This window comes from Suncus etruscus, chromosome X (genome assembly GCF_024139225.1).
Source record: "Suncus etruscus isolate mSunEtr1 chromosome X, mSunEtr1.pri.cur, whole genome shotgun sequence".
Taxonomy (NCBI): domain Eukaryota; kingdom Metazoa; phylum Chordata; class Mammalia; order Eulipotyphla; family Soricidae; genus Suncus; species Suncus etruscus.
Window position 1 is genome coordinate 73,801,707 of NC_064868.1, and position 13,383 is coordinate 73,815,089.

The 13,383-nt window shown below is 36.9% G+C and overlaps 1 protein-coding gene across 1 annotated transcript in view; it reads left to right on the forward strand.

Moving 5' to 3' along the window:
• The window catches only part of ADGRG4 (adhesion G protein-coupled receptor G4), a 128,105-nt gene that overhangs the window by 75,083 nt on the left and 39,639 nt on the right, over positions 1–13,383 (forward strand). The window contains 1 exon segment of the mRNA XM_049766940.1: positions 11,894–12,028. Coding sequence (XP_049622897.1) covers positions 11,894–12,028 — 135 coding nt within the window.

Consider the following 13,383-nt stretch of genomic DNA (forward strand, 5'->3'; position numbering starts at 1 on the left):
ATTGTTGATTATGTTTCCTATTATTTCTTTTTCTTTGGTTTTTGGGGCCAAACCCGTTTGATGCTCAGGGGTTACTCCTGGCTAAGGGCTCAGAAATTGCCCCTGGCTTGGGGGGACCATATGAGACGCCGGGGAATCGAACCGCGGTCCTTCCTTGGCTAGCACTTGCAAGGCAGACACCTTACCTCTAGTGCCACCTCACCGGCCCCTCCTATTATTTCTTAATATCTGTAGGATTTACAAAAATGATCAACAAACCTTTTCTTTACACATCACGTAGTACATATTTTAGGTTTCTTTTAAGTCACAGGCCAGTTTTATCTCCTACACATTGGATTTTCTTAGTCTCTCATTCTCTCTCTCCCTCTCTTCTTTTACTTCACACTCTTTCAAAATGAAATGCAGAAGTCAGCACTAGCTTAAGACATGTAAACACAGGTGTTGGTTAGATCTAGACCTACTGACCAGTTTGCCAAATTCAGTAGAAAATTTTTTGAAGAATTATTTTTCTTAGTCAAATGGTTTGTAATTTTACAATACTATTAATGCTGGGGTTTCATGCATACAACATCCTAATATCGCACTTCCAAAAGAGTTTCCATTTCACTTCTCTCTTTTGTCTCTCTCTCACTCTCTCTCATCTGCTTTCTGTCTCAGCACTTCCTTTCTTCAGTCCCTACACATCTCACTGCCATAACAAGTTTAGTTCTGTAGACCAGTTCTTAGATTAAGACTGTTTTAGCCATTTTGAAACATTTCTTTTAATTTTGGGGCCACACTTCTCAGTGCTTATTGCTTACTCCCGAGTCTGAGCTCAGAAATCAGTTTTGGCTACGATTTGGGGCATATGAAAATTTGGGAATTGAACCCTGGTTAGCCATGTGCAAGGCAAATACCTTATCTGTTGTACTATTGCTCTGGCCCCTAAACATTTTTAAAGATTTATTTTTGTCAATGGGATTACATTAAACTGAAAAGCTTCTGCAATTCAAAGGAAACAGTGACTAGAGTAAAAAGCTCACCCATGGAATAGGAGAAATTATTAATACCATACCCATCAGATAAGGGCTAATATCTAAGATAGACAAGGTACTGACAGAACTTAACAAGAAAAAAATCTAACCCCATCAAAAATGGGGAGAAGAAATGAACAGATATTTCCTCAAAGAAGAAATACAGATGGCCAAAAGGCACATGAATAAATGCTACACATCACTAGCCATTAGGGAGATGCAAATCAAAACAATAATGAGATACCATTGCAACGCCACAGAGACTGACACACACCACAAAGAACAAAAATAACCACTGCTGGCGTGGATGTTGGGAGAAAGGAACTCTCATTCACTGCTGGTGTGTATGCCATTTAGTCCAGCCTTTTTGGAAAACAATATGAATATTCCTTAAAAACAGAAACTGGCCACTGAGCTCCCATATGATCCAGCAATGCCACTTCTAGGGTTATACTCTAGGACCACAAAAATGCAATACAATAATGCCTTCTGCACTCCTAAGTTCATAGCAGCACTATTTACAATAGCCAGAATCTGGAAACAACCCAGATGCCCAACGGCAGATGAATGGCTAGAGAAACTGTGGTACATTTATCCAAAAGAATACTATGCAGCTGTTAGATGAAATAAAGTCATGACATTTGCTTATACATGGATGTATTTGGAGACTATTATGTTGAGGAAATAAGTCAGAGGGAGAGAGATAAGCACATAATATTCACACTCATGTGTGGAGTTTAAGAAAAATAAAAACAGTATAATAATAACACCCAGAGACAATAAAGGTGACGGCTGAAAGGACCAGCCCATGATAACAAGCTTATCACAAAGAGTGGTAAGTACAGTTAGAGAAGTAACTACACTAACAGCTACTATGATGATAGAGAGATAAATTCAATGCTTGTCTTAAAGTCAGGCAGGATGTGAGGGAGGTAGGATATGGGTAGACAATGATGCCAGGAAAGTTGCACTGGTGAAGTGGGACATGCATTTTTTGGCTAAAACCTAATTATGAACATGTTTGTAACCATTGTTTTTAAATAAAGAAATTATTTTAAAAGATTTATTTTTATTAAAGCACCCTGCTTTATAAAATTGTTCACAATTGAGTTGTTTTAGAATACAATGTTCTAACACCACTCTCACTAGCCCTGTGACCTTCCCTCTACCAATACCTTCAGTTCCCTCCTACTCCAAAACTTGCCCCATTTTCAGACACTTAACAAATTTATTTCACATCACTTGCCCCAACAAGACAGAATTGAATGGCAAATAAAATTATTAAATATAAATCAATAAAAGTCAGTTTGGGGCCTTTGTATATTTATATATTGTTTATATATACATTATTTAATATGTATTCCCTTCTTTGTATCCCACATATGATAAAGATAATTCTCTGTGTGTCTTTCTTCTGACAAACTTCATTTAGCACTATACCCACATAGTGGAAAATTGCATTATTTCTTCTTTTCTTGCAGCTGAGTAGTATTCCATTGTGTGTATTTGTGTGTATATATACATACATATAAATATATACATATATATATTTCAATCTGGCTATCTGGTTATCTGCTCTTGGGCAATTAGGTTGTTTCCAGATTTGGGCTATTGTGAATAGTGTTGCAATGAACATAGAACTGCAAATGTCTTTTCTGATTAAAGTTTTGGGGGGCTACCCAGGCAAGGAATTGTTAGGTCATATGTAAATTCAATTCTTTGTTTTCTGAGGAGTGTCTTTATAAGTTTTCCAAAAAGTTTGAATGGGCCAACATTTGCAATGATTTTTATTTTAGTGTTTGGGCCATACTTGGTGATACTCGGGTCATTCCTGGCTCTGTCTGTACTCAGGAATCACTCCTGGCAGTGCTTAGGAGACCATATGAGATGCCAGGGATTGGACCCAGGTCGTCCATTTGCAAGGCAGGCACCTTACCCTCTGTACAGTCTCTCCACCCTACCAATTAATTGTTTATGTCAGTTTCAGGGCTTGAACCCAGAGCTTTCCATATGTAAAGCTAGTACTCTATTACTCAACCCTTGGCTCCAAGTTTGCCAATCTCTAATCTAATGCATTAATTTCTCACTCATCATTCATAAATGTTTTGCTTGCTCTTTTTTCTTAATCAGTGTAGCTAAGGAATTTTTATGTGTGTGAATACTTCACAACATCCAACTTTTGGGTTTATTGATTTCTTTGTTATTTATTTTCTATTTTATTGAAACTTGCTTATCTTTATTTTCTAACTTGTACCTATTTGGAGTTTACTTTACTCTAACTTAGTTTATTAAGGTGGGTTTATAAGTAAGTTGATTTGAGACCTTTAAATATCTGCTATGCTTTGCTTTAATTGTAATCTGTACATCTTAACATCTTGTTTTCGTAGTTTAAAATCTTTTTTATTTTCTAATGTTAGCTATCGATTATTCAAGAATTTGTTCTTTAAATATCAAGTATTAGGGAGGGTTGTATCTTAAGATATGATTTTTTGATTTCTTATTTATTTTGTTTTATAGTATTTTTTATTTCTTTTTTATTTTATATTGACCACAGAATATATCCAGTATAACTTAAATCCACTTAATGATATTTGTGTTATAGCCTAATATATAATGCTTCAATAACTCTTTTGCTTAGGGGACCACACCAGGTAGTACTTAAGGCTTACTCCTGGCTTCGCAGGGATGGCTTCCGATAGTCTTCAAGGGACCACATGTGGTATCAAATATAAAATTTGGGTCAGTTGTGTGTAAGGCCGGTTTCTTTACCCACTGTACTATCTCTTTGGTACACTATTTGGTATATCATACACTTGAAAATCTTGTTTCATGTGTACTTGAAAAAAAGTCCATTGTGAATAAGAGATAGTAATTGAAATTCCATCAAGGAATGTTGAGGTAGTTGGTAATGTCCTCAGATCCTAATGTAGAAAGGTGGTAAATTACTATGTTTGATTATGAACTGTGTTTCTCCCTCCAGTCTTGTCAAGCTTTGCTTTATTTATTTTGGGGCTCTACTACTAACTGAGCACACATTTATATAAAGTCTTTTTTGTTTTGGGCTATACTTGAATATATTCAGGGTTATTTTTTTCTATAGTCAGTGAATAAGAGTTTGGGGGACTGTATGTGGTTCCAGCAATTAAACGTGGGTTGGCTGTGTGTAAGGCAAGAGGCTTACTTACTGTACTATCATCTCTCTGGCCCATATTATGTAATCTTTTTTGTTATTGTTGTTTTGGTTTTTGGGTCACACCCAGTAGTGCTTAGGGGTTACTCTTGGCACTGTGCTCAGAAATTTCTCCTGGCAGGCTCACGGGACCATATGGAACGATGAGATTTGAACTGGGGTCCATCCTGGATTGGCCGAATGCAAGGCAAATACCTTATCACTGTACTATAGCTCCAGCCCCATATTATGTATTCTTAACACTACCTCTAATTTTAACTTACTTGCCTGTACAAAAATAGTCTTTTACTTTGTCTTTCTATACTTGGTCCCTGATTGTACTTAGTGGGGCCCCCATGTGCAAAGTATGTGCACTAGCCCATTGATTTTGTTTTAGTAGTATTGGGAATATCAATTTGTACCACACCTGGTAGTGCTCAGCTCTTACTGATGACTCTGTGTTCAGGGGTCATTCCTGTTGATTCTCAGGTTCCATGGATTTAACCTGAGCTGGCCATATATAAGGCAATCACATTAACCTATGCAGTATCTCTCTGGCTCTTTTATTTGATTTTACACCATGGCAATTTTTTTATTATTTTACACATAGATGTACAATATATAATTACTTTCTGTCATATCTTCATGCTTAAATCATACTTCTTGTAGAATATATATGTGTGTGTTTTGTTTTTTAACTTATCTTCCAAGTATCTGACTTTTAATTGGCAAGTGTAATTATTGGTTGGGCTGAGGGCTACCATTCTATTTTTCTTCCTCTCTTGTTTTTGTTTTAAAGTATAGCCTCTTTATTTGTTTCCCATGATTTTTTTTTTTTGGTTTTGGCCACATCCCGTGATGCTCAGGAGTTACCACTGGCTCTGCGCTCAGAAATCACTCCTGGCTTGGGAGACCATATGGGATGCTGGGGGATCGAACTGCAGTATGTCCTAGGCTAGCACGGGCAAGGCAGATGTCTTACCCCTAGTGCCACCACTCCGGCCCACCCCTGGATTTATTTTAACTTTATAATAGCATTTTACTTTTATACTTACTCTTTAGTTATATCTACTTCCATTATTGTCTAAATGGTTGCTCTACAGATTACAGTATATATACAGTATATATATATATATGTTTTGGTAGCAATACTTGGTTGTATTTAGGGGTTACTCTTGATTCTGTGTTCAAGGATCACTCCAAATGGGACTCAGGCAACTATATGCAGTACTGTGTATTCAAATTGGAGCCAATTGCAAGGCAAGCATGTCGTCCCCTGTACTATCTCTCATCTTGCAGCTTTACTTTTTGCTTTCATATTAAATTAGAATTGTAACATTTCATGTGTAACCTATAAACTTTAACCATACATATGCCGCACAACCTCGACCTTCAGACTGTAGTTGTTACCTAAGAATATTAGAAATCAAGAAAACCAATGTTTTAGTCATTGCTTTTTGAAGTTCTATGAAATTGAGAGAAAATAGGTCTTGTATTTTTACCAACACATTTTAATGGAATATTCTTCATTTATTCCTAAGAACAGTATTGTCTGGTGTCCCCATTCAACTTGAAAAACTACACTTAGCATTTCATACAGTACCAAGTATAATGGAAATAAATTTCTTTACTTTTAACTTGTCTGAAAATATTTCTGTTTTGCCTTTTTTTTCTTGGTTATTTGTGGTAGTGGTGTCAGAGAAAAAACCCAGAGCCTCCTACAAGCAAAACATGAGCTCTACCACCAGACCACTTTTTTGAAGGCTATTATTGTAATAATAGTAATAATTGTAATATTCTGGCTTGGCAATATTTTCCCACAGAATTTTCAATAGTTTTACAGTCTTTTCTGGCCTCCATGTTTTCTAATGATAAATCAATCATCATTTTAAGTTTTTTTCTATGTGATGTGTAATGTATCATTTTTTGGATTTCTTTCAAAGTTTTCACTATAATTCTCTTGTTTTACTTTGTGTTTATCTTTGAAATTTTTGAGCTTCTTAAATATATAAATTTGTGTCTTTCACCAAATATGGAAAGATACCCATAATTATTTTATAAGATACTGTTTCTTCACAGTCCCCTATCTCTTCTTTGAGTATTCCAAGTAAAGGTATATATAACTTTTTATGTTCTACCTAAAACTATTTATATTTCAGAGGTATTTTTATTAATTTTCTGATGGAATCATTTCTATTAATTTATCTTCAAATTCACGTATTCCTGTCATCTTAACTCTATTAAATCCATTTGGTACTATTAAACATTTTCATATTATATTGTTAATTCTGGAATAATCCTTTAATTTTTTGCTTCTATTTATCTATTTTATTTCTCATCACTTTTATTATGTCTTCTCTTTAATGTGGGCCAGAAAGATATTGCAGAGTTTAAGACTCTTGCCTTGCAAGTGTCTGACCCTATTTTGATTCCTACAATTGCATATGGTCCCCCCACTAAGCATTACTATAAGTTATTCCTGGGCAGAGACAGGACTGAGTCCTGCGCTACTCAGAAAATACCTCCCACAAATGTGAACATAGTTATACCAAATGGTTTTGTAAAGTAGAGAATGTATGGTTTCTATTGCTTCTCAGCCTTTTGGCTAAGATCAAATGTGGAGAATGTATGGTTTCTTTTATTATAACACCATGTTTTACAAAGTTATTCATAGCTGAGTTTTCAATATACAATATTTCAGTATTGACCCTACCATATCAACTTCTCTTCACCAGTTTTCCAAGGTTACTTCTCTTCCAACCTTCCTACTCCAGACTGCCATATTGACAGACACCTTCTTTTGGTTGCTAAGTTTAGGTCTTAGGATTTCAGAATTCTTGACTCTGTGATTTGGATATTACTCTACTATTTTTTTTTTTTAGTTTTTGGGTCACACCTGGCGGTGCTCAGGGGTTACTCCTGGCTGTCTGCTCAGAAATACTCCTGGCAGGCACGGGGGACCATATGGGACACCGGGACTTGAACCAACCACCTTTGGTCTTGGATCGGCTGCTTGCAAGGCAAACGCCACTGTGCTATCTCTCCGGGACCACTCTACTATTCTTTAACAACATCAGTGTACTTGAAAGAACTTGACATTTTCTCTACTTTATTTCTCATCTATTTCTTCTCACCCTATCACTCAATTTCTTTCCTTCTCCTCCATATATACTGGTGTCAAGAATAAGTTAAGAGTCCCCACTTTTTCCTATTTTTTGTTACAACGCAGTGAATTACTAAGTTGTTCATATTACAGACATTTCAGGCATTAAATATTCAAATACTAATCCCACAATCAGTGTGACCTTCCCTTCACCAGTGTCCCCAGTTTTCAACCCACTAAAATAGCCAGACTCCAGGAAAGTATAAATAAATTTACTTCATATTGCTTGTTACAACCAAAGGCAAATGGAAGTATCAAACCTTAGATATGGTAACTTTGAAATAATTGTTATATCGCTCCATGACATATTAAATAATAATCTAAGAATTTACTGGAATTTAGTTGGTACTAGTTGGGTCTTCTGTGTTACTGTTTGTGCCTTGGTAGATTGGTAGATTGGCAGAAGCTTGGTAGATTGCTATATCACTTTCCCATAAGATTTTCTGTGATACTATTGGGCTGGCACTACTATAAGATATTAAGGTATCCAGAATCTATACACTTAAAAAACAAATTTGGTGGCTAGGAAGTTAGGTTAAGTTGCAGAACAGAGCAATTTATGTCAGAGGGTGTAGGGGGTAGTGATGGGCTGCTTTAGTTCATGAATAAAGGAAAATCTACTCCCTACTTTCTGAGAATGCCATGTCACAAAGGCATCAGCCAGGACAAAACTACCTGGGAAGTGGCCATTATTTTATTTTTTTTTCTACCTATTTTTGCTTAAAAACTTTAATCTGTTAACATCGGAGATATTTCAAGATTGACAGCAATCTTGATATCCAAGTTTGTACTCTTTTATATTGAAAATAGATCACATTTGTTTGTCTTTTAGTTATCAGGCAATTGGGTTTTATGTACTGAATATTGTGAATATTAGTTTGTGGAGACTTTGGATTATATAATATTCCTTTAAAGACTCCTTATTTTTATTAAACTAACCTTATATTTTATTTTATTTATTTTTATTATATTTATATTTATATTTTATTTTGATATGTTAACTTAGTTGAAATGAAACTAGATTCCACTTTTTATTTTTTTTGGTTTTTGGGTCACACCTGGCAGTGCTCAGGGGTTATTCCTGGCTCCAGGCTCAGAAATTGCTCCTGGCAGGCACGGGGGACCATATGGGATGCCGGGATTCGAACCGATGACCTCCTGCATGAAAGGCAAACGCCTTACCTCCATGCTATCTCTCCGGCCCCTATTGGTCCATCAAATCTCACTTAAGTTGCATGTCCTTATTTGTAATGTGTGCCTTGCATATATGGTTCAGAGGTTATTCTGATCTTTGTTTTCTGGCCCATCATGTTAGAAATACTGCAGATAACTCATTTTGTGACATGACCTTCTTCTAATTGTCTACTATTCCACAGAATATGGCAACTATTGCTCATTTTTTAGTTCCTTCTAGTAGTGGCCAACTTTTTTTTTATTAATATATTTATTTAAACACCTTAATTACAAATATGATTGCAGTTGGGTTTCAGTCATGTAAAGAACACCCCTCTTCACCAGTGCAACATTCCCATCACCAATATCTCAAATCTCGCTCCTCCGCACCCCACCCCAGGCTGTACTCCTAGACAGGCTTTCTACTTCCCTCATTCATTCACCGTAGTGAACTTTTATAGTTTTTATATGCAGAAGAGTCAAGGCTATGAAGAACTACCCAATCATAATAGAAACATATGTCCCATTGCATTTTTGGTTACAATATGAGGCTTTTAAATATAGATCTCAGTGGATAAACAATACAACCAACCCAGTCATCTTTTTGGTGCCAAATAGCATATATGTTGATGCTAAGACATAGCATCTCCTGGTATTCAGTTGTCTTAGGAGAGTTTGTATCAGAAGAGCCCTATATCTTTGGTGATCATTTGACATTTTAAGAAACATCATAAACTATTATCTTGTATACCAGCTAGATAATAACTACTTGAGAGGTGGTATGGGTAATGTAATCCCAAATTATATTAAAATATATATATGTAACCTTGGACAGAGTCACTTAAATACTCTCTGCATCAGGGGCTGGAGAGAGCATGGAGGTAAGGCATTTGTCTTGTGTGCAGAAGGTTGGTGGTTCGAATCCCGGCATCCCATATGGTCCCCCGAGCCTGCCAGGAGCGATTTCTGAGCATAGAACCAGGAGTAACCCCTGAGCATTGCTGTGTGTGACCCAAAAACCAAAAACCAAAAAAAAAAATACTCTGCATCAATCTCTTGATCTCATAATACAACATACCCTTCATGGTTTATAGAGGGATTAAAAGATAAAAAATATACATACTGCCCATAGAGCTCACTTTTCCTGGTGGAATCTAGGTTTTCAACTGCAATACTAAGATAATAATTAATAAAAAATCTTTATTAACTCTTAAAAATGCCTTTTACTGGAGCTGGAGAGATAGTACAGAGGGTAAGGCACTTGAATGTAGCCAACCCTAGCTCAATTCCTGATGCTACATATGGTCCCACAGCACATAGAAGTTACCCCTGAGTACTGCTAGATGTGGTCCTCCCAAATATTTTAAAAATAGAATGGTAATAATATCCAAAACAATAGAGACAAGGACCAAAAGGACCAGTCCATGGTAGGAAGCTTGCCAGAAATAGTGGAGGAATGCAATTAGGGTAGAGAAGGGACCACTCTGATAATAATAGTTGGAAATGATCACTCTGGACAAGAACTATGTGTTGAAAGGAGATAATGTGCTATGTACGATACCCTTCATTAACAATATTGCAACCCACAGTGTTTAAAAGAAAAAAGGAAAGGAGAAAGTGAGAGAGAAGAAAAGTATCTGCCATAGCTTGGAGAAAGGACAGGAGAATGTGGGAAGGAAACTGGGGACACTGATGGTGGGAAATGTGCAATGGTGAAAGGTGTTAGACATTGTACTACTGAAACGCAATCATGAACAACTTTGTAACTGTGAAAAAATATTTTCAGATTATTTTTTTGATGTTTGCCCATACCCAGAGTGTGCTCAAGGGCTAATCCTGACTGCGCAAGTAGGCATCCCTGTGGTGATGGAGAGACCTTATACCAGATATCTAGCCAGGGTCCACGAAATGCAAGATCAGCACCTTAAACCTTGTACTATACTTCTGGCTCTTTTAAAAAAAATGTTGCTCAATAAACTATAGGACAAGAGGATAATGTCATTATACTGGACTCCCCTATTTTTATTCCATTCTCAGGACCACATAGGACAAAATAAGTGCCTGTCTTTAGAAGACTGATCTTTATTTCTGAAATTCCTTTCAAATCACCTATTTGATCATTCTTCTTTCTACCTCTCTGAATATCCTGGTGAAAACAAATCAAAGGTAGAGAAACTCTGAGATAGATTTAGTAAAGAAAATAAATATGTATGTTTCTGTGTACTTATACACCAGAGTCAGGTGATTGTGCATGTGTCAAAATTATAGTATACACTGTGGCAAATAGTACAGATATAATCTAAAAATTAAAAATGAATTGTTACTATATGGCAATTTCACTCTTAGGATAAGTCCACACAAATATGAATTCAAAAATATGTGTGCATATTTGTGTTTGTTGGAACACTCTGTGCAATAGAAAGACCTGGAAACAGTGAAAATGACCAGCAGCAGATAAGTGGATTAAACTATAGTACATATACGCAATGGAATGAATACCACTATGCTATAAGAAAGAAGAAATCATGCCTTTGGCTACAATTTGAATGTAACTGGAAGATGTCATGATAAGTGAAACAAATTAGATGAAGGAAGAAAAATAGTAATGGTCTCCTTTATCTGTAGCAGAAAAAGAAACATAACAAAGGAACAGACCATGTCAGATGAAAACAAACCTAAGACTCTGACCACAGAATTGTGGTTACCAAAGGGAAGGGTGAATATGGAATGAAAGGGTCCAAAGGACAGTGTCATGAGTATATTGCCACTTTTAAGGTGAACATAATGTGATCGCATTGCATCCCTGAAACATACAATCATTTAGGGGCCCAGAGAGATAGTTCAGCAGACAGGACACTTGCCTTGTGCATGCACTACTGAGGTTTGATCTCTGACATCCCATATGATCTCCTGAGCACTACAAGGAATGATTCCTGAATACAGAGCCATGAATAAATCCTGAACATTGCCTGGTATGGAGCCTAAATCCAAAATTAAAAATACTAATATAGGGACCAGAGTGATAGCACAGCGGTAGGGCATTTGCCTTGCATGCCGCTGACCCAGGACAGACCTGGCTTCAATCCCCCTGCATCCCATATGGTTCCCCAAACCAGGAGCGATTTCTGAGCTCAAAGCCAGGAGTAACCCCTGAGCGTCACAGGGTGTGGCCCAAAAAACAACAAAAGCCCCTATATAATTAGACTCCTATAAACCAATGCCATTTAAATGTTTAATAAGTTTTAAAGACTTCTTTTTAAAGTGTGTATAGTGTAGTTTGTGGAATTAGTGTCTGTGGCTGGGACTTAGGTGAAAATGGAGACAGATTTCAGTCTGATGGGTCATGAACCCACTTTAAAATTTTATTCTTGTCAGATTCTTCTAGGTGATGTCCCTCCAGAAAGGGTCTTGGCTTCCATATATTTGCCTAAATCACTGAGAGAGAAAATTCCTCTGGACGGCCTACAGACCATATTATTTAATTTCTTTGGCCAAACTTCACTCTTTAAGGTAAGTTTTTGCTTCTGGTAACTGTCATGGACTAGCATATTGTGAGTCATTGTGTAATTGTGAACTGATGATATTTTCATGATGCTCTATTTGTTTGAAGTATGCTCCTACAGTCTTTGACACAATCCCTGGCCTTCCACATGAATCTATGTTTACTTTAATTATGTGCCACATATTTTTTCCAAAAAAAGTTTTTAATTTTAATAATTAGCAAAATTTGGGGCCGGAGCGATGGCGCAGCAGTAGGGCATTTGCCTTGCAAGGGGCTGACCCAAGACGGACTGTGGTTTGATCCCCAGAGTCCCATATGGTCTACCAGCCAGGACTGATTTCTTTTTTTTCCCCTTATTTAAACATCTTGAATATATATATATATATATATATATATATATGATTGTGATTAGCTTTCAGTCATGTAAAATACACCCCCTTTACCAGTGCAACATTCCCACCACCAATGTCCCAAAACTCCCTCCATTCCACCCCACCCCCACCTGTACTCCAGACAAGCTTTCCAGTTCCCTCATTCATTCACATGATTATGGTAGTTCTCTGTGTAGTTATTTCTATAACTGCACTTACCACTCTTTGTGGTGAGCTTCATGAAGTGAGCTGGAAGTTCCAGCCCTCCTCTTATTGTCTCTGAGGGTTGTTGCAAAAATGACTTTTATTTTTCTTAAAACCCATAGATGAGTGAGACTATTCTGCATCTCTCTCTCTCTCTCTCTCTCTCTCTCTCTCTCTCTCTCCTTCTGACTTATTTCACTCAGCATGATAGATTCCATGTACATCCATGTATAGGAAAATTTCATGACTTCATCTCTCCTGACAGCTGCATAATATTCCATTGTGTATATGTACCATATTTCTTTAGCCATTCGTCTGTTGAAGGGCATCTTGGTTGTTTCCAGAGCCTTGCTATTGTGAATAGTGCTGCAATAAATATAGGTGTGAGGTAGGGGTTTTTGTATTGTATTCTTGTGTTCTTAGGGTATATCCCTAGGAGTGGAATAGCTGGATCGAATGGGAGCTCAATTTCCAGATTTTGGAGGAATCTCCATATCGCTTTCCATAGAGGTTGGACTAGAAAGCATTCCCACCAGCAGTGATAAGAGTTTCTTTCTCTCCACATCCCCACCAGCACTGATTGTTCTCATTCTTTGTGACATTTGCCAATCTCTGTAGTGTGAGATGGTATCTCATCTTTGTTTTGATTTGCATCTCCCTGATGATTAGTGACGAGGAGCATTTTTTCATGTGCCTTTATGTGCCACATTTTTTTTATTTTCATAGCTTTTTGGCATTGAAAGGGGCACTAAAGACTATGTGATGATCAAACTTAGGGCTCTAGATGT